Source organism: Globicephala melas, chromosome 1 (assembly GCF_963455315.2).
Source record: "Globicephala melas chromosome 1, mGloMel1.2, whole genome shotgun sequence".
Classification (NCBI taxonomy): Eukaryota; Metazoa; Chordata; class Mammalia; order Artiodactyla; family Delphinidae; genus Globicephala; species Globicephala melas.
This window is the reverse complement of record NC_083314.1, coordinates 179,082,400-179,102,907: the sequence shown is the minus strand read 5'-3', so window position 1 is coordinate 179,102,907 and position 20,508 is coordinate 179,082,400. Positions and strand designations below refer to the sequence as shown.

Sequence of the window (20,508 nt, the reverse complement as noted above, 5' to 3'; positions counted from 1 at the left end):
ACAAGGTTTCCCTCCGTGGGGAAAATAGCCGCACCCGCCTCTCCCCATACATCACCCCGCTGCTCTCATTCTGGCTTCTACCACCACCTGGGATCATACTGACCTACTGGTTTAGTACCTGTCCTTGCTCAGGAGCGCGCAGGCATCCTGCGTGAGCAGCTTACCGTTCTGTGCTGTGTCCCCTCACCCGGTGCTAGGTAGCGGGTGCTCAGGAAACACTTGCTGAGTAAATGAAGGAATGAATGAGTACACTCTGCATTCCTCTCCAAGGCACTACCCACGCTCTCAATACCTACAGTTAATTCAGAAAACAATTATTGAATGTTCCCCCTCCCTCGGACTGTAAGGTGATGGGAGAGAGCCCGTGTCTGTTGTCTTTACCTACTGAATACGCACGCCCTACCTGGTGCCTGGCATGAAGTAAGTCCCCGTGAACACCTAATGATCAACTGCACTCCGTGCCCCGGGGGTCTCTGAGCCAGCTGGGGCCATCTTTTCCCAGGTTCCCCCCGCCACGTTCTGACCACTGAGGCTGTGTCAGCCGAGGGCCTGTCTCTCATCCATTCATTCATTTAACACTGAGCACCGACTGTGAACGGGCACGGGGCTAGTGCTGGGGATGGGAAACAAGACAGATGTGACTCCTGCCCTCGGGAGACAGCACAGTGTCATTGCAAATTACAATACGGGCTCTGAAAGGAAGAGCGCACTGCTGCTGTGGTCCAGGGAACAGCAGCGCGGGGCCTGCACTGGTGACACCAGGGACCCATGGTCTCTGACAGGGCCTGGCCTCAGGACATTGAACGCCCACACGAGGCTGATGCCTGGGGCAGGGGGATGACCAAGATGGGCTCACTGGGCCCTTCTGGCCTGGCACACCTCGGCTCGGGGCATGAGGGGGTCCCTCTGCCTCCCCTCCATGGTCGGGCTCACGCTGCACATACAGTAGCCACTGGGGTCAGGCTGCCTGGCTGAGCTTAGAACATTCTAGAAAGAGCCTTGAGCTACATCAAGTGCAGTGGTGAATAAGCTAACCGTGGAATCCTTTCTTCAAACAGAATCTTGAGGCTCTGTCACTGTTCAGATTAAAGTGGGGCAGGGGGCTTCTGAGCACCGACCCCCAAGGCTAGCCCTGGGGCCCCTTGAGGACCGTTTGGAAGCTGCTGGTCTCTTCCGCCCCTCCTGCCACAGGCGAGGAGACACATGCAGAGAGGGGAAGTGCCTTGAGCAGGACCACAGGGCGGGCCTTGGCAGGGGCGGGACTAGAACAGGTGTCCAAACCCCAGGCCTGAACCTAAGATTAAATCCCTGTGCTGGGGGAGCCCGAGTCCATCCCCTGCACTCTTCCAGCCCCTGCTCACAGCCGCCTGTGCCTCCCCACCCCCACTGCTCCTGGCCTTCCTGGCCTCAGTCCTGGCCTCGCCTCCTTTGCCTCCACAGGAAGCTGTACTTTGCCCAGTCCCACAAGCCCCCTTTCCACGGCCGTGTGTGTGCGGCCCCTCCTGGCTGCCTGCTCGGCTCCAGCCCCGATGGGCCGACCAAAGGCTTCTTCTACGTGCCCAGCGAGAAAGGTACACGCGGGGAGGCCGCAGCGGGGCCTTGGGAGGCTGAGTCCCGCCTTCCCATACAGCTGTGACTCCCTCCGCAGCGCCCAAGGCCCGCCCCTCTGCCACCTTCGGCTTCAACCCCTGCGTGAACACGGGCTGCGGGAAGCCGGCGGTGCGGCCGCTCGTGGACACGGGGGCCATGGTCTTCGTGGTCTTTGGCATCGTTGGCATCAACCGCACGCGGCAGGTGGACAACCATGTCATCGGAGACCCGGTACGCGTGCCCACGTTGGGCAGATGCCAGAGGGCCCAGCCACACCAGACTTGCAAGCTAGCGCCAGCCCAGGGCCCGCCGGCCCGGCTCCGCACACCCCCTCTCGGCTCCCTGGCTGCTCACCTGGCCCACAGGCTCCGCTACGCAGCACCATTTCTCTTGAGGACTGAGCAGCGTTGAGCTCTCAGAATTGCCCAGGAATCTGGGTACAGTGGGGCCTGAGCCAGCGGCCCCGCATCATTAGGGGTGGCACGGAGGTGAGGGCAGTACAGGTGTGCAAAGCCTCCCTGCCCTCCTCCTCCTGCACGGGGCCCTCCCTGTGCCCACAGCCCTTGCTGCGTGCCTCGGCCATGGTGCCCTCGCTCGGGGTGGTCTCCCTACCTTGTACGTGTTTGTGCCAGGGTTGGGCTCTAGGGCGTTGGACGGGAGAGGAACTGACACGGAGGTATGACTAGGTCTGTGCCTGGCACTTGGTGGGTACTGAGACATGGTGGGAAGGACCGTGGACGTCGGTACTCTTGGTCATGACCCTTGCCTTGGGAAGTCAGCCTGGCTGGGTGTACAGGGTTTCAGACAGAAAGTAATTCGGGAGCCAGGTGGGGTCAGAGGAGATCTGTCCAGTCTGGATCGGGAGTCCGCAGGTGTTCAGAGGAGGGTTGGGGAGGCAGGGAGGAGAGGAGGCCCGCGCTGGAGGACAGGTGGGACTCGGCTGTGCCGAGGGAGAGGGGAAGGCAGGGAGCCCAGGTGAGCGCGTGGTGAGTAAGATCAAGGAGGGGAGGCTGAGGGGGCCCGTGCGGGTGGGCAGCAGTGGCAGCAGAGGTGCTGCCAGGGGCAGGGCAGAGCAGGCTCCGGCAGGACCGCGGGTGACCAGGCAGAGGGCTCCAAGTGCTGGTGACGATGGTAGCAGGAGCTGCCGGAGGTTCCTCCCCGGGGGTGGGGCCCAGGATTGAGTTCCCGACTCACTGAGCAGTCGCACTGGCTTGTGTCTCCTTGGGAAAGGGCAGCGTCATCTACGACAGCAGCTTTGACCTCTTCAAAGAAATCGGGCACCTGTGTCGCCTCTGCAAGGCCATCGCGGGGAACTCGGAGCTGGTGAAGCCGGGCGGGGCCCAGTGCCTGCCCTCAGGTGCGTGTGGGGGACCCGAGGGTGGACAGCCCCGAGGGCGCATGTGCCTGGCGTGAGGGCATCTGCAGACATGTGTCCAAGCTTATGTGTGTCCACGCTAGGGTGGGGGGCGTGCGAATCTTCCAGATGAGAGCGGGCTCGTGCCTAAAGGTGAACTGGTGCAGAGCCACACGGGCGTTGGCGGGGGTGTGGTGTGCAGGGCGCACCTGCAGGAGGAGCTTTTCCAGAACTGGGAGCGAGGCCGGGAGCCGGCACAGACAATGACCTGGGTCTGGCCAGGGCTCTTCCTGAGAAGGCACAAGATGTCAGTTTCTGCCCTGACGGCTAATAGGTGTTGTAGGTTTCCCGATGGCATTGCCAGTGGTTCCAGACACTTTTTAAACTAGGAGGTTGGGGGAAGGGTGCGTGCCCCTGTGCATACACACCCAGATGGGTAAGTACACATGCGCAGGCAGGATCGGGGGAAGAGGTGCTCCCTTCCCGGGTCCCCCCCCCGACCCACCTCTCCCCTCTCCCCGCAGGCTACAGCATCTCCTCCTTCCTGCAGATGTTGCACCCCGAGTGCAAGGAGCTGCCTGAGCCCCACCTGCTCCCAGGGCAGCTGTCACACGGGGCCGTGGGCGTCAAGGATGGCCGAGTGCAGTGGATCTCCATGGCCTTCGAGTCGGTGAGCCCCGGGTGGGCCACCGGGTGCAGGGCAGTGTGCTGACCTCACAGAGTGCAGTGTCACCGCGGGTCCCCGGACCTCATCCCAGATCAGAGCAGAGTGGCTGTTCTTCAGAGGGGAGGCTGAGGCCAAGAGGGGTGAAATTGCTTGTCCAAGGCCACGGGGTTGGTGAGCGCCAGCACCAAGTGCTAAACCAGCCGTCTGACCGCCAAGCTCGGCCTTTCTGCCACACGGGACGCCACCCACCCCCCAGCACCCTCCCTCCCCGACAGCCCGAGGTCCACATCGTTTTCCAGGGGCAGGTGACAGTCCAGGACACTCCCCTCTGCCACTGTGAGGGGGCAGGTTTGGGACCACAGAGCCCCCGTGCTGGGCCCCCCCAGGAGAGATCGGAAGACAGGGGACCAGCCATTCGACACTTCACTGCCTCCTCTCTCACCCCCTAGGCTCTGCCAAGGAGACATCCATGCACACACACCCATGCACACACATGTGCACACACATATGCACACTTGCACACACGCACATCCCCGACCTGGGCATTGCGGGCCTGGCCCTAGCACTTGGCACTGTGAGACTTGCCAGGTCTGCCCCTGTTGCCTCCGTGCTGAGCCCCGGGGTCCAGTCCTGGCTCTGATCCTGCTGCGCTCTGTGTCCTTGAGCAAAACACGCATCCCCTCTAGCCTCCAGTTCCTCCTCTAAAGATTAGGGTTACGCCTCCCTGCCCGCCCTCTGGCAGTCATCGAGAAGCTAGGGTAGGTCAGTCACGTGAAGGTGTTGGGGAACAAGAATTCATGTGACAAGGGCGATTCTTGTTCTTCGGCCCCAGCCCTACTTTCTGTCCCACCACCTGTGCCACTCACTGCACGAGCAGCCAAACCCCTGGCCACCACGAGGAGAACCCAGACCCCCTCCAAGCCCTCAGTGAGCCCCAGGCTAACGCAGACACCACTTCAAAGCCCCACGTAGCTTTTTAAAATTGTGGTAAAATATACATAATAAAATTGGCCATTTAAACCATTTTTAAGTGTATAGTTCAGTAATATTAAGCATAGTCACAGCGTTGTGCAGCTATCACCACCATCCATCTATAAAACTTCTTATCTTGCAACACTGAAAACTGTCCCCATGAAACACGGACTCCCCAGGCACCCCCTCCCCCCACCACTGCTTTCTGTCCCCATGGATTTGACTACAGAGGCGGAATCCCACAGCGCTGTTCTTTTCGTGCTTGGTTCGTTTCACGTAGCACAGCATTCTTCACATCCATCCATGTTGTAGCCGGCGTCTGAATTTCCCTCCTTTTTCAAAAAGGCCGAAGCCGCAGACAGTTGGAGGAGAGAATCCCTGCTCAGCCTCCCCCACCAGCACGCAGACACACACGTGCGCACAGACACGCTGTACACTGGTTTGTGCTCAGGGAGAGCAGGATTGGACCAGCGAGGTAACATATATAAACGTTCCAGAGCTGGGCGCCGTGAACCAGACAGGTCACCTGCCCTCCCGGACTCACAGTCTAGCCAGGAGAGGAGGGGCAGGTTGCCGGGCAGTGACGAGAACTGTGATGGGGAAGCACTGAGGACTCACAGAGCCCAGAAGATGACCATCTTGGGGCATCAAGGAAGGCTTCCTAGAGGAGACGGAAACCTCACGAGGCTTGAAGGAGGGGTGGGAGCAAGCTGTGCAGAGGGCAGAGGGACAGCATGGGCCGAGGGTGGGACGCGGAGCTGGGGGGCTCTGGAAGTTGGAGGTGGTTCTGTTGGAAAGGGACGGGGACTTTGCTTGAATGGGGACCTGCCGCTGCTGTAAGAGTCACACGTGCACCCAGAGGCTGGTGGGAAGTGATCTCAGGTGGGCTCACCCTTCACACAGCGCACTCTCTTTGCAAGTGGCCAGAGGCCAGCTGCAGCTGGCACAGAGCAGAACAGCTATCACCAGGGCAGCAGCGTGGGCCACAGCTGCCCGCCTGTCTCACTGGCTCATGTCCCCGCAGACCACGTACAAGGGCAAGTCCTCCTTCCAGACCTACTCGGACTACCTGCGCTGGGAGAGCTTCCTGCAGCAGCAGCTGAAGACGGTCCCCGAGGGCTCAGCCCTGCACCGCGGCTTCCAGACCTGTGAGCACTGGAAGCGGATCTTCATGGAGATCATAGGCAAGCGGCAGCCCAGCGCGCACCCCACAGGGTCCCGGTGGGGTGGGCGCTGGCAGCAGGGACACGGGGTGGTGACCTAGAGCAGGAAGGGCACGACCTGGCCTGTCTGAGCCACACTTGTCTTCTCAATTCTGGCCGAGAGCCCTGGAGAAACTGGGATGACACAGTGGCCAGGAACACTGATCAGAGACCAGAGTTTGGGTCCCCTCCTGCTTGGGGGACCACATTCTCTGATCCTGAATTTGGCCACCTAAAAAGTAATGGTAATGACCCTCACGGCAGTGGTCTCTCATTTGGAGCCCTTCTTGATGTCAAGCCCTGGCTGAGGCCTGACCTATGTCATCTCTTTAAACTCCAAACGAGGCCTAGGGAGTAGGTACTATCATTACCCCATTTTACAGATGAAGAAATGGGGGCTCAGAGAAGTCAAGCGGCTCACCCAGAGTGGCACAGCTAGCTGTGACGGTGCCCGTCTGCATAACCCCAGTACCTCTGGTCCATGAGGGTGAGGGGACTGTGGGTGCCCCCCGGTGCAGCCCAGCTGAGGGCCCCCTCCCCTCCCTTCCAGGGGTGCAGAGCGCCCTGTACGGCCTGGCCCTCTCCTTGCTCATCTGCGTGGCTGCGGTGACCGTGTTCACCACCCACGTGCTGCTCCTGTTGCCCGTGCTCCTGAGCATCTTGGGTAAGTGGCCCGGGTGTCAGGAGCGGGCAGGGGTCTCGCTGGTGGCTTCCGGTCAGGAGGTTTCTCTCCACCCTTAACTGTCCCGTCTTTTCAGTGAAGGTTTCCCGACTCCCCACCCCAAGCAAAAAGAGCCTCTGTGACAGTCATTCATAGGACCATGTGCTCCCCGAGGGGAGCCAGGTGTCACCGGGGGTCGCTCTCGTCCCAGGGACGTGTTGCTGCACTTGTCCCCTCTTTCGGCAGCCCCCCCCAACCCAGCAGCCCCCCCCAACCCAGCTCTCTCTGGCCCTGTCCCTACTCATCGCACCTGTCACCAGAGCTGGGGGCTCCACTGTAGACTTTACCACCTTCCCCAGGGGCCCTTAGAATTTGTCCAGCAATCCTCCAGGACTGTATGGGTGGTACCAGGTCCAAGCTGCCTCCCTGCCGCCTCCCGCGCCCCGTAGGCAGCGTCTGCCTCGTGGTGACCGTCATGTACTGGAGCGGCTGGGAGATGGGCGCCGTGGAAGCCATCTCCCTGTCCATCCTCGTCGGCTCCTCCGTGGATTACTGCGTGCATCTGGTCGAGGGCTATCTGCTGGCCGGAGAGAACCTGCCCCCGCACCAGGCCGAGGTGAGCACCCTGCCTGCCCCACCGCTCCCCAGCAAATCTTCTCCCCCCTCAGTGCCAATGAGGACCCCCAAGGGTAGCTGGACACCCCTGGTACCCAATGCCCAGCCAGGATGTATTCCAGGAGGCTCAGTTTCCAGGGCCATTCTCCACATCCAGGGGACCCAAGTTCTAAAGCAGCCCCGCCCAAGCATCGCTGTGGGTGGTGGGTGGTGGGCAGGCCCACTCCCCCCAGCCTCTGTCTCCCTGAGTGAGTATGAGGGGTTGAACCAGGCGATGTCCAAGGGCCCTTCCTGCTTCTCGGTTCCCTGAGTCTAAGTCTCACTCTGGAGCCCGGGAAGCAAGTCTGAGCCCTTCTAGTCGTGACCCTGAGGCCACCAACCCCTGCCCCCACTGGACCCTGTGGCTTAGGGAGGACATGCCCGTGTACCAGTGCCAAAACTAGCTCTGGGTCTCGTAAAGTTTTTGGCTTTTCTTAGTTTGGAATTGTGTTGGTGTGAAACATTCATAAATATGTAAATTAAATCGGTTATACATTTAGCTGCTCTTGGTCAGAAGAAGGAAATCAGTTCCAATCACGGCTCACATGTTTGAGGACCTCCTGTGCAGATCATCAATGCTCTGGTTGTCATAGCCACATTTAACACGCCCTACTGTGTGCTGTGCACCGTGAGCTGCTGCAGGGGAACCGCTTCAGCTTCACGCCAACCCCAGGGAGCAGGTGCTGTTATCACCCCCGTTCACGGAGGTGGAATGGGGAGCCCGTGAGGGCAAGGCTGGCCTTGGACAGCGATGCGTGTTCATCCCGGGTCCAAGCCCCCATTCCAAAGCCCCAGGCAGGGAGGCACCCCCTCCTGCTTCTGGGCCCCCAGCTTTCTCTCACCCACACCCAGGATGCTCACTCGCAGCGCCAGTGGCGGACGCTGGAGGCTGTGCGGCATGTGGGCGTGGCCATCGTCTCCAGCGCCCTCACCACAGTCATCGCCACGGTGCCCCTCTTCTTCTGCATCATCGCCCCGTTTGCCAAGTTTGGCAAGATCGTCGCACTCAACACTGGAGTCTCCATCCTCTACACGCTCACGGTCAGCACAGCCCTGCTCGGCATCATGGCGCCCGGCTCCTTCACCCGGACCAGGACTTCCTTCCTCAAAGCCCTGGGTGCCGTGCTCCTGGCAGGGGCCCTGGGGCTGGGCGCCTGCCTGCTGCTCCTCCAGAGCGGCTATAAGATCCCCCTGCCCGATGGGACCTCCCTATAGCCCTGGCACTACGTCCGGCTTTGCACACCTTTGGTCCAGTGGGTTGGGGACGAGATGCTCGTTCTCTGACCCCAGGGGCACTTTGTTCCCAGCTTGGCTACAGCTAGTTACGTTCCCAGGCCTGGGCCAGGCGACACTCACCTGTGTGACGCACACTGCCTTCATCTCAGTGCCAGCCACCGCTGGGTGGTCAAGCTGGCAGCCGCCCTGGACTATGCCTGGCGGCGGAAGAGACCAGCCATCCCCCTGTGCCTGGTCACCGTGAGGGTCAGGTGATTTTTTCAGGGGGCTTCCCTCGCACACTGCCTCAGTGCTCACAAGAACTTTCTGATGTGGGTGTTACAGTTCCCCCATTCTACAGATGTGAAAACCGAGGCATCAGGAGGCAAAGTGACTGACCTGTGGTGGCACAGCCAGAGCTGCCTCCTTCGGGGACTTTGCAGGAAGAGCACAGTGGGCGCAAGGGCAGGGCCTCGCACTCCCTGCCCCCGCCTCCCCATCAGTTTTACAGCGGCCAGTGCTGGGTGGTCCTGTGATCTTCCCCAGGGCTTTTAGTCCTGGCCGGGGAGCACGGAGGAACCGGCCTGGGGTACTGCATGTCCCACCCCTGGCCCCAGCCTCAAGGGGCTCCTGCTCTTTGGAAGCCATGGGGCCCCAGCACAGCCTTCCTTACAGATCTGAGCCCCTACCTCCCCCACCTGACTCTGGGGTTGGAATTTGGGGGAGGGGGGCAGCCCCTGGGAGGGGGAGCTGGCCGTGCCTGCCGCCTGCTCACAGCAGATGGTTCTTATTAAAGTGAAATGAAACTGCAGACCGCTGCCATTAACACGAGCATTTTAAGCATCGCTGGCTCCATCGTATTCTTAAAATTGAAATAACTAAGTGTTTGCATGCCGCCCAGCCGGAACCTGGCACGAGGGGTGGGGCCGGGCCTGGAAGGAGATAGAGGTGGGGTGGAAGGTGCCAGACCCTCTGGGGAGCAGGGTCACAGAGTGCTGTGCAGGCTCAGGAGGCTGGGTACCACTGGGGGAGCACCGTGGGAGGGGGCCCGTCTGGCTCCCCACAGGGACGTCCGTCGGCCCCTTCAGCGCGTCTGGTATTGTGCTGTGACCTTCTTCCTCGGGACAGACGTTGGCCCCTGGGCTTTCGGAAGCTGGGCACAGACTGAGCTGGGACTAAACCCTTAGGGCGGGGTAGACAACCCTGAGGGTTGTCTCCAGATCAGCTCACCTGGTCATCTGTGAATATTGACCGGGGTCGGGGGGTGCTGGGCGTGCACGACAGACACACAGCACCGTGTCCCCGCCCAGTGCATGCCTGGCGCCCAGCAGGTGCTCGGTATTTGCTGAGGGAGCATCAGACAGACACCAAACGCGATTAATGGTACAAGTTGACACAGCACTTACTGTGCCAGTCGCCCTTCTCAGGGTTTGTATCAGTCTGCCTGGGCTGTCATAACAGAGTGCCCTGAACTGGGTGGCTTCTAACAGGAATTTATCCTCTCACACTGCTGGAGGCTGGAATTCCTAAGCAAGGTGTTGGCAGCATGAGTCCTTCTGGAGGATGGGCCTTTCTTTCTTTCTTCCTTCCTTCCTTTCTTTCTCTTTCTTTCTTCATTTATTCATTTATGGCTGGGTTGGGTCTTCGTTGCTGCGCGTGGGCTTTCTCTAGTTGTGGTGAGCAGGGGCTAACTCTTCGTTGCGGTGCGCGGGCTTCTCATTGCGGTGACTTCTCTTGTTGCGGAGCACGGGCCCTAGGCACGCGGGCTCAGTAGTTGTGGCTGCGGGCTCTAGAGCGCAGGCTCAGAAGTTGTGGCACACAGGCTTAGTTGCTCCATGGCGTGTGGGATCTTCCCGAACCAGGGCTCAAACCCACGTCCCCTGCAGTGGCAGGCGGATTCTTAACCACTGCGCCACCAGGGAAGTCCACAGCTCATGGTCTTAGTGAGCTTTTGCCAAGCATTAATGAGATGCCCTTCATTAGCTCAGGCACAGCAGTTAGCTTGGGGTCTGTGAGGGTGTGCAGGCATTTGGTGGGCTAAGGAGGGGTAGAGGACGATGAGGGGAGCCCATGGAGAGGGACCCCTGTCACCTACAAAGGTTCCCTGAGCCCTTGCTTCTTTCTCCTTCACTTGGAAGCCAGGAAATCACTGAGAGCCGGGTGCTTTGAAGTGCTGGCCATGTCCAGGCCCCATCCATGCATTCTTGGGAATTCTCGCAGGGAGTGTTTCTGTCCCATTTCACTGCTAACAAAACTGAAGCCCAGAGACGTGAAGTAGCTGGCCTGAGGTCACACAGCTTGTGCGAGATAGAGTTGGAATTCCCACCCAAGGCTGATGGCTCCTGAGTATGTGCTCGCTCTCTGATACAGCCTCTCCTGCAAGCAGATTTGACTCACAGAAGCAGCCAGCCCCAGGCCAACTGGGCAACCAGGGTCCTCCCTCCTTCACGGTCACCCACCTGTGTGCTACTTGGAGAAGGGAGAGTCCAGGCCTAGAGGGGAGAGTCCAGCATCCAAGTCTAGGTTCCAGCCCTGCCTGGGTGACCTAGAGCAAGCCACTGCACACTGATTCAACGCCCTTCAAAGTGGGGCAGGGGACAGCGTGATGTCCGGGGCTCTGCCTCCTTCCAGTGCTATGCTGCCAGGATTTGAGTCTCCTTAAATCAAGCTGCCCCAGTGCCCGCCATCGGTGGCCGTCTTCTCCTGTGAGTCTCTCCTGTTCTCGTCATGTTCACATCCAATAAGTAGGAGGATGCCCACTGGAGCTGTCGTCTGCTCAACAACAATTTATTGAACACCTACTATGTGCCAGTCACTGTTCCAGGCCTCAGCCATCCAAGAAAACGCAAAAACAGACCCAGACCTGACCACGTGGACCTTACAGTCGAGGTGGGGAAAATCTTTAATAAAAGAACCCCTCAGATATTTAACCACAAACCAGAGAGCTGTGAGGGAGAAGAGTGAGGGGTGGGGGCACAAAGCCCTGTGTCTGGGGCTGGCAGGGGGGTCCTTGCCCTGGATTGAAGGGATGGGGACCACGTACATGTAGAACTGATTCACTTTGTTGTACAGCAGAAACTAACACAACATTGTAAAGCAATTATACTCCAATAAAGATGTATAAAAAAATAAACAGAAGGTTAATGCCTTAAAATAAATAAATAAAATAAAGGATAAGGGCCAGTTCCCTTGCCTCTGGGGGTTGGTTCCACCAGACACAGGCCTTCTTGAGCCACAGGACAGCCTACCGCAGGCCGATGCTAAGGCATAAAAGGAGGGATTCCGTTGTATCTTAGGGGACAAGGCTGGAGCTTCTGGGGGCAGCGGACAGGGAAAGCGGCAACACACTGGGTCAGGAGAGAACATCTGGCTGTTCTAGAAGCTCAGAGTCACACACACACCCCACCCGGTGACCCGAGAGAGAGGCATGGAATGGCCTGCACAGTTCTCAGTCCTGCCTTGGTCACTGCAGAGAAAGTTGCCCAGATAGAACCGAGTCTCCTTTTCCTCCTGGGGCCTCCAGAGGAGTTCAGAGTGGCATGCATGTCCTCTCCAGCAGGCTAAATACCACTGCCTTTGGCATTCAAGGCTCAGTGGAGTCATGTGAAAACCCAGCCACTCCAAACGGACTTAAAATAGGAGCCCAGCATCTGGAGGCCCTGGGTCCACACACCACCGTGCCTGGAGGTCTCGGGCTGGCATAGGGCCTGATGTCTTTGCCCAGCCCTGCCCGCCAAGGCTGCCTGGCTCTGCCTGAGACTAGCTCTGCAGTTTTCACCTTGGGACCCGGTTGCAGCAGCGGGTGGGGTGCGCCTCCCGGCCACAAGGAGGCGCTCAGGGCCCCGCACCACACCTCCAAGGGAGGAGCTCAAAAGGAACCTCTTCTAGTTCCCTCATCCTCTTCCTGAGCTCTACAGCCTCTGCTTGGGTTTCCCCACCTTTAATTGTCTCCGACATACGCCCATCCTTCCCTTTTCTGGACACTGCACCTTGCTTTTTCTTTGGGAATCCTCCCCCAATCCAGACCTTGTGATGCGGGTGAAGCTGAGGCAAACTCGCCATACACACTCCTCCCGTTACCCCCTTACATTATCCCTCCCCGCCTCCTCCACCAGGTGGGTAGGTATGTGACCCAGACCCAGCCAATCAGTGCATTCCATCCTCCTGGCCATAGTGATTGGTTGAGGAATTGACACCTGACCCAAATCAGTCCCAGGAGCATCTTCTTGGGAAAGATACACTCTCTTTTGACCTATATTTCCAGGCTGTGGGAGGAAAGACTGGAGCCTGCCTGGGAACGAGGCAACACAGAGGAAAGCAGAACCAGGGGTGAAAGACAGATTTCTGATGACATCACTTAAGCCCCTAGATACAGCCATGCCTGAAGCTAATGTATCCCTAGATTATTTTCATAAATAAGGCAATAAATTCCCCTTCTCCTTAAGCCACTTTGAGTAATATTCTCTCTGACTTTAAGTCGAAAGTCCTAGCTAAACACTCCCTCCACCCACCCACTTCACACACCCTCTCAAAAGCCTTCATTGTGCTCCTATCACTTACAGGTTAAATCCCCAACTCTCTCTCACATGACATTCAAGGTCCATCGTGACCTGTCCCCGACCCCTCTCCAGGCTCATCTCCTTCTAGGTCCTCCAGCCATCCTGGGCTCTTCACCCTCCCCAGACATTCCCCATCTCCCTTGTGGTCTACACCCACACAGTCCCCCTCTCTTTTCCCCCACTGACACCTGTCAAACTCTGACCTGTCCCTAAAGGCTCAGCTTAGATGCTACCTCCTCCCTGAAGCCTCCGTCTTTTTTCTCACTGCTCTTTGACTGGAACACCGAGTCCCGTGCTCTGGTTGAGCTGTGTCTACATCCATCTCCCTGGCTGGGAAAGAGCCCTCGAGAAAGGACAGGGCTGAGCTCACCGCTACACTGTCCAAGGAAGCTGGACTCTATGCAAGGGGGATGGGGATACAGTGAAGGGTTTTTAAAAGCAGAAGACCATCTTATGCCTGTTCAGTGGTAAAAATCTAAACGTTTGGTAACACACTGTGTTGACAAGGCTACATAGGCAAACAGGCTCTCCTATGCATTGCTGGTAGGAGCTTAAACTGGTTCAACCATCGTGGAGGGGAATTTGGCAGTAAATATCACAATGGCATGATCCTTTTGATTCAGCAGTGCCACTGCTGGGAATTTATCCTGCGGATAAAGTTCCACAGGGCAAGTTATTCCCTGAAGCCTTGTCTAGTATATCAAAGGATTGGGAGCTCCTAAACGTCCATCAGCGCAGTGACAAATGAAATAAGTTATGATCAGTCCGTTCAGACAATAGGATACTCTGTGGCTATAAACGAAAAATAAGGAAGCTCTCTAGGTGCTGATATGCGAAAAACCACCAAGCTATATTAAAAGAGAGGAAAGTTGCAAAAGTGTGTGTAAAGTATGTTGAAAAAATGGGTGGAAGAGAGAATGTATGCTCATTTTGCTTGTATACGCATAAAGAAACTGAAGGGAATGCAAGAAAAACTAAGGCAGTAGTTACCTGTGGGAATTAGGGGTGGGGCGGGGGCGACTAGGCGGATGGCAGACAGCCAGGGGAGGAAGACTTTTATTACAAATCTTCTCACACTCTTGCATTTTTTGACAGCAGGAATATATTATCTGGATGTTTTTTTTTTTTTTAAAGCAGAAACGAGACATGGTTTTTGTTTACTCCTTAGAAGGTTCACTCTGGCTGCGGGCAGAGGATACACTCAGGAGGATATGGAGTGGGGCAGGGACAGCAGTGAGGAAGGAAGGAAGGTGTGCCCCCACCCCGAGAAGGCATCAACAAACATCAGCTGAAGTGCTCTAAACCCAGGCGCTGCCAGCGTCCTGTGGGGCTAGCAACAGCCTCCCTGCCACCGTGTCTGAGTAGAGATGTGGACCATCACCCGCTCTGGAGCCAAAGAGACCAAGAGCCTTTGGAGTGATCAGGAGTGTGGCATTGCTCGATGCCGCTCCCTCGCCTCTTTGTAGTTGAGCAGGCAGAGGGCACGCTTGGAAGAGGGCAGCACAGGGTAATAGAAAGAGGCTGCAGGGCTTCCCTGGTGGCGCAGTGGTTGGGAGTCCGCCTGCCGATGCAGGGGGCGCGGGTTCGTGCCCCGGTCCGGGAGGGTCCCACGTGCCGCGGAGCGGCTGCGCCCGTGAGCCATGGCCGCTGGGCCTGCGCGTCCGGAGCCTGTGCTCCGCGGCGGGAGGGGCCATGGCAGTGAGAGGCCCGCGTACCAAAAAAAAAAAAAACAACAAAAACAACCAACAAAGAAAGAGGCTGCAGTTGGGGTCTGTGACCCTCCTGGTGTGGAGTTCCAGAAACTGGGGGTTAGCCTCCTTACTCTGCCTCCATTAACTGTGAATTAGGGCAAGTCATTTCCTCTATTTTAACCCGTTTTCTCATCTGTTAAATAGAATAACAATATCTATCATGAACGGTTGTTGTGGATTTTTGTTTGTTGGCTTTTTTGTTTTGTTTTTTCGGCCGCACCGCGCGGCCTGCGGGATCTTAGTTCTCTGACCAGGGATCGAACCCGCACCCCCTACGGTGGAAGCGCGGCGTCTTAACCACTGGACTGCCAGGGAAGTCCCTGGTTTTGTGTTTTATTAATAAATGAGGTAATATAGGCCAAGGGCTTGGCCATAGCGAGAGCTGCTAAACCATCATAATTTCTGTTATCATTGTTATTAAAACAGAGTTCTCCTAACTCAGGATAGCATTTAGGTGCTTGGAGTAGCAAAGCGCTTCAATAGATAGGAACTACTCCCTCTCTGACTAGTTTCCCTCTGACCACGGGTGGCATATGTCTTCGTGTCCCATCGATGTTGGGTCTCGCCATGTGACTTGCGTTGTCCATTGGGATGGCAGCAAGAGTGCAGCAAACAAAGGCTTGAAATGTGCCTGTCCAAGGGGACTTGCCCTCTGAGCTTCTTCCGCTCCATGGGAAGAGCATGCCCCAGGGAGCCCACTGGTTCCAGGAGGTTGAGAGACACATGGAGCAGACTTGACCCACACGGTATCCTGGACCAAGCTCAGGTGGTCTTGGTCTAGCACTGAACTCTCAGCTGACATCGTTAATGATTGTTTTAAGCCACTGAGTTTGGGGAGATTCGTTATGCAGCATTATTGCAGCAATAGCTGATGGAAGCATTGTTCATTACATCCTGTGCCCTGTATGTTTAATGACCTCCTACTTGTCTCTCTCCCCACGAGGGCACACCCCGTGAAGGCAAAGCCCGGGTATCCCCAGTTCCTGGCATACAGTGTGTTCATTGTAAATGCTTATTGACTGAATGGACTTCCTACCCCTTCAAGTCTCGATCTGCCCACCTGTTAAATGGGGATAATCACATCAGAACTGGGGCAGAGCGATGCCTGTGATGTTTCACTGCAGGGAAGGAGTTAGCAGGTACCTCATACTCTCCAGCCACCTGCATCCCCTCCTTGCTTTTAAACTCTTCCCCTGCCTCTTCTCAAAGGGACTCTAGGTGAAAGACATGTTTTGTCAGCAGAAGATCAATGCAGCCTTTGTTTTGCACAAGTCTATCTACCTGACAGAGATGCTGCCTGTACTCACTTGGCTTGCTCAGGGAGGGGAGATGGGTTTCTGACTGGGCTGTGCCCACTCACTCCCTTCTGCCTGCTTGAGCGCCTTCAGGGCTGACCTGCCTTGTCCTGGTGAGGGCAGGCAGAAACGGGGCAGGGGAGGGAAGGATGGAGGGAAGGAAGCTGAGATGTAACTGGGTCTCTTCCACATGCTTTCTCTCCACCCATGAGCTCACTTCAACTCCACCACCCACCTTGGAAGGAAGGTGTATCCCCATTTCTCAGAAGAGAAAGTGACTCGCCCACCTTCACCCAGCATTGGGAGTCTAACCCAGGCTGGCTGTCTCCCAAGGTCAATTTCTACTACTTGTAACTGCCTCCCCAGGGAGCAATGATCCCGAGCACCTCGGTGTTGCAGGTGGTATCAGAGGGGACAGAGAGCATCAATGACATTGTTACAGTAAAAAGAGAGACCCCCCAAAATGTGTACAACCCTATGCAACTCACAGAATCTCATGGGTTCCTCGCAACTTGCAAGGCAGGCTTATTCCCACCACATTTTACAGAGTAGAAAACCGAGGCTCAGCAGGGTGAAGTGACTTCTCCCAGGGTCTCAAAGCAAATGGTGTAGCTGATGTAAGACTCCTCCCACCTTGTCTCCTGGGTCACTGAATTCCAGAGGTCCCACCTAGTGGGCCCCTTGTCCCAGGGAGACTTTGAGGAATCTGACACCTTGGGACACATCCTTTCCCCGTGGTGTGGTAATCAGACCGTCAGCCTGCCTGGGTGCCACCTACAGCTGCTGCGCGACCTTGTGCAAGCCGCACGATCTCTCTGAGCCTCAATATACCAGTTATTTTTTGCAATCTAATAAACCACTTCAAAATCTAGTGGCTTAAAACAACAACAATTTATTTAGCTCATGATTGTGTGAGCTAATTAAATTAAGCTGGGCTCAGCTGGGTGGTTCTTCTGATCCTAGAGGGCTACGACATGTGTGTGCAGTCAACTGTGGGTTAGCTGAGTGATTTTGCTTTGGGGGCTGGGCTGGCTGTCAGGCTGAGGGAACAAGGGTCACAGGGCCATGTGTCACTCACCAGGCTTGTTCACAAGGCAGCGTCAGCTTCCTGGAGGATGAGTGGTCATGCACAAGGCCTCCTGTTATGACTTGAATTGTGTTCAACCCTCCTGCTATGGGTCGAATCCCAGAAGACAGGATTATTAAGCTTTGTTTTAGAAAAAGAGAGGAAGCAAGGGGGGGAGGGAGGAGGAAGGATACACACATTTGCCAACCCCAAAATGCAATTTATAAAATGAAAATCTAGTGTGACATTCAACTAAATTAACAATTTATAGATAATTCACAGTGCTCACACCATTAAGCAAATGCACCTTAAACTGATTTCAAATTAGTAGGCTAATGATTTCCCCCAGGTCCAGTCTCTGCCAGCCCCCAGTGCAGTGTTTTTAATAAGAGGTAGGTGTGCAGTAACAGCCTCTTTATTCCATAACTGAAGCCATAATTGAACTTGAGGTCATATTCAAGCGCCCTATTGATCTACATAAAGAAGGAAAGTGCTGACAGTGACCATCTTCAGGCCAGAAGGGAGGAGTGGGCCACGGCAAAATCCTGCAGCTGTGGCAGATTTGGAGATCCCTTCCTTTATGACTTGCAGGTAGCCTAGATGGCTGATGGGAATGTTAAGTAAACTTGAGACAGACAGAGCTCTCAATCCCAGTCCTGCAAGGACTCCCTAAAGTCATGTGAAGGATCTATGTGACCCTCCAAGATTCCTAGAGCCCCAAGGTGAAGACTGCACCCTCTCTTGTCCCACCATATGCCTATCTGACTCCCAACTCTTCAGGCCACGGGAATTCAAGCGAAGGTGCAACCAGAAATGTGTTCCACTTTCCCTCTTCATTCCACGTATCAAGTCCTTTAACCCTCAGCCCAACCCAGAGCTCCCCAACCCCAACGCAGAAAGGCAATGTGGAGGGTCTTCAATTCTTGTTGGCATAGCCCTGACTGCTGTCATTTCATGAGGCACAAACCGTTACCCATCTCTACTGCTGTCTCTAAAGGGGCCATGAGAAGTTTGACTCCATCTCCAAAGAACACTGTTCTGAATCCAGAGACCTTGTTTCCAAAGAGTATGCCAAACAAGTAGAGGTTGGAGGAGAAAGAGACAGAGAGAGAGAGAGAGAAATTGATTTTACAGGGGAGTAAGTGTGGATTGGGAAATCTCATGACCCCAGAGTCAGCGAGAACAGTCAGGAGGGTGAACAGACTGTGGACACTTAGTCTACTAATGGATGGATCAATGTTTAGAACAATCTGTAAAGTGCTCCATGTGTGCCCTCGAGGTTGTTGAGCTGTCTATAATACAGTTCAAATGTGAACCCTAAATTATCTAAACACTATATATTAGCAGTAGATATAATGCTCCAAAATCTCATAAAAACTCATAAAATTGGGAAAAGGCAAGAGGGGAAAGGAACAAAGGATAAGGAGCCTGCTCTTTTCCCTGCTCCCTGTCCCCCTCCTATTCTTGGAGCACAAAGCTCCTTGCAGATTTTCAACTGGGCTTTGAATGTGTGGAGCTCCCAGGATTCCTCCACTGGCACTGAGGGTAAACACCATGCTCCTAGCTCTCCTTGGCCATATTCTTCTCTCAGACATGTTGCAGCCTGGGGTGTGGAGGAAGGGAAGATTATTCATTGTAAACTCTGCATCATCTCATTCAGATTCCATTACAGGAATCAGTCATGGTGATAATCAAAAAGAAGAAAGGTCTGAGGGAAGAATGTCTCTCGTTTCTAGAAAGAGATTAGTTGGGAATAGTCATCTAATCAATATTGATCAGTAAAGTGTCCCAGAAAAATCTAAAGCCACATTACTTAAACAGACCCTCCCCAGAACGTCTCTGTTGATCCAGAGAATGCAGAAAAGGCAAAAACAGGAAGGAAGGATTAATTTTTTTAAAAAATGACTGTAAAGTGAAACAACCACTTTGGAAACATGTGCATACATTATGGCCAGCAGTTCCACTCCTGGGTGCATACTCAACACACTGAGTGCTTTGTCCTCAAAGGACGTGCACAAGAAAATTCATGGCTTTATTCATAACAGCCTCAAACTGGAAACAATCCAAATGTCCATCAGCAGTAGAATGGATCAATAAGTGGTGTTTTATTCACACAAAAGATTACTATAAGCAATAAAGAAGAATGAACTACTGACACGCAACAACATGGATGAATCCCAAGACACAATGCTGAATGAAAGAAGCCAGACACAGTAGAGTGCCTACTGAATGATTCAATTTATATGAAGTTCAAGAACAAGAAAAACTGGTCTATGCTGACAGCTGTCAGAAAAGTGGTTACCCTTGGTGGGAGGTGGCACAGGAGGTGGTGCTGGAAATGTTATGTATTTTCACCTGGATGGTGGTTACACACACACACGTGCATGCACGCACACACGCACGCACACACACACTTTTAAGTTGTATACTTCAGATTTGTGTACTTTATATGATATAACTCAAAATTTTTAACAAATATTTTTAATCTATCACTCCAAAATTTAAATCATCACGTGTCATTCACTTTTTGAGGGCCATGATATGCACAGAGTTTGTGCTTTACTTTCTGTCTTGAGGAAAATGGAAACATACCTGCCCATAGCACAAATGAGGATACTGAGGTATGGAATGTCCAGGTAGAGGCACCATTACAGACCATGCTGTCTAAGGTTGGACGGACAGGTGTCATGGTGGGTGCAGACTGTTATCCGTGATCTGTGGCACCCCTATCATTTCTCGTGGCATTATTGATGTGGTTCGCAACGCCTGAGGCTGGACACGCCCCTCCAAGTTACCAAAAGGGCTCATCATCCCATAGCCCTGCCACTCTCCCTAGAGCAGAATAGGATGGTTATTGCAGCGGCTCCAGGATGAACTTCAAGAGATGTCAAGTGAAAATTGAATTAGAGACCAGCCTTGTGGTTTCCAGCAGCTGTTATTGCAGTGTGACCCAACTATGGCAGGACATGGTGACCACATGCTGCCGGGCAGCTCCCAGAGGTTGTTTCAACACCTCGGACAGAGATGCCCCTGCGTGAAGCTCAGGCTCCTGGCTGAGTCTATTGTTTCAGCACCAGGGACAGCGGCTCATGCATTAAATGGGCATAGAAATAGACTGGAAGAGCAAAACGTATTTGTGGAAAGCAATCTTCCCACGGTTTGCTCTTTACACACAACACTATTGCTTCCAGCTTTGTATAACAAATTAAATTCTGACAGCATTAAAAACGTATGTGTGATGAGAAGATTGTTTTGGAAAACACGCAACATTTACCTCCTTTCTACCTCCACCTCCTTCCTCCGATCCAGGCGTTCCCCAACGGACCTGAACTTCAGGGAATGCCCAGGTAAATGGGGTTTCTCCTATTTAGAATTGTCAGTGGAGTGCCAGAGTAGAACAGAACCCCTGGGACCCAGCTTATTTTCCTCTGAAACCTAGATGCAAGAATACCATCCACTCTGAGAGAGTGAAAAGGGAGGTTAGTTAGAAATCTTTTCTTCAAAATACGGGCACCCTGAGCT

The 20,508-nt window shown here is 54.8% G+C and overlaps 1 protein-coding gene across 5 annotated transcripts in view; it reads left to right on the top strand.

Annotated features, from left to right (window-relative positions):
* The window catches only part of DISP3 (dispatched RND transporter family member 3), a 51,374-nt gene extending 40,039 nt beyond the window's left edge, over positions 1 to 11,335 (top strand). For 2 of the 5 annotated variants that reach the window (XM_030865751.2, XM_060311219.1), the window contains exons 14-21: positions 1,441 to 1,571; positions 1,649 to 1,821; positions 2,821 to 2,947; positions 3,469 to 3,614; positions 5,608 to 5,767; positions 6,336 to 6,449; positions 6,896 to 7,062; positions 7,953 to 11,334. In XM_030865751.2, coding sequence (XP_030721611.1) covers positions 1,441 to 1,571; positions 1,649 to 1,821; positions 2,821 to 2,947; positions 3,469 to 3,614; positions 5,608 to 5,767; positions 6,336 to 6,449; positions 6,896 to 7,062; positions 7,953 to 8,315 — 1,381 coding nt within the window. In that variant the 3' untranslated portion in view covers positions 8,316 to 11,334. Of the gene's footprint in view, positions 1 to 1,440; positions 1,572 to 1,630; positions 1,822 to 2,820; positions 2,948 to 3,468; positions 3,615 to 5,607; positions 5,768 to 6,335; positions 6,450 to 6,857; positions 7,063 to 7,952 lie in introns of those variants that run through there. The other 3 variants (XM_060311216.1, XM_060311225.1, XM_060311237.1) reach the window with 3 other exon arrangements.
* Positions 11,336 to 20,508: the final 9,173 nt, after the last annotated feature.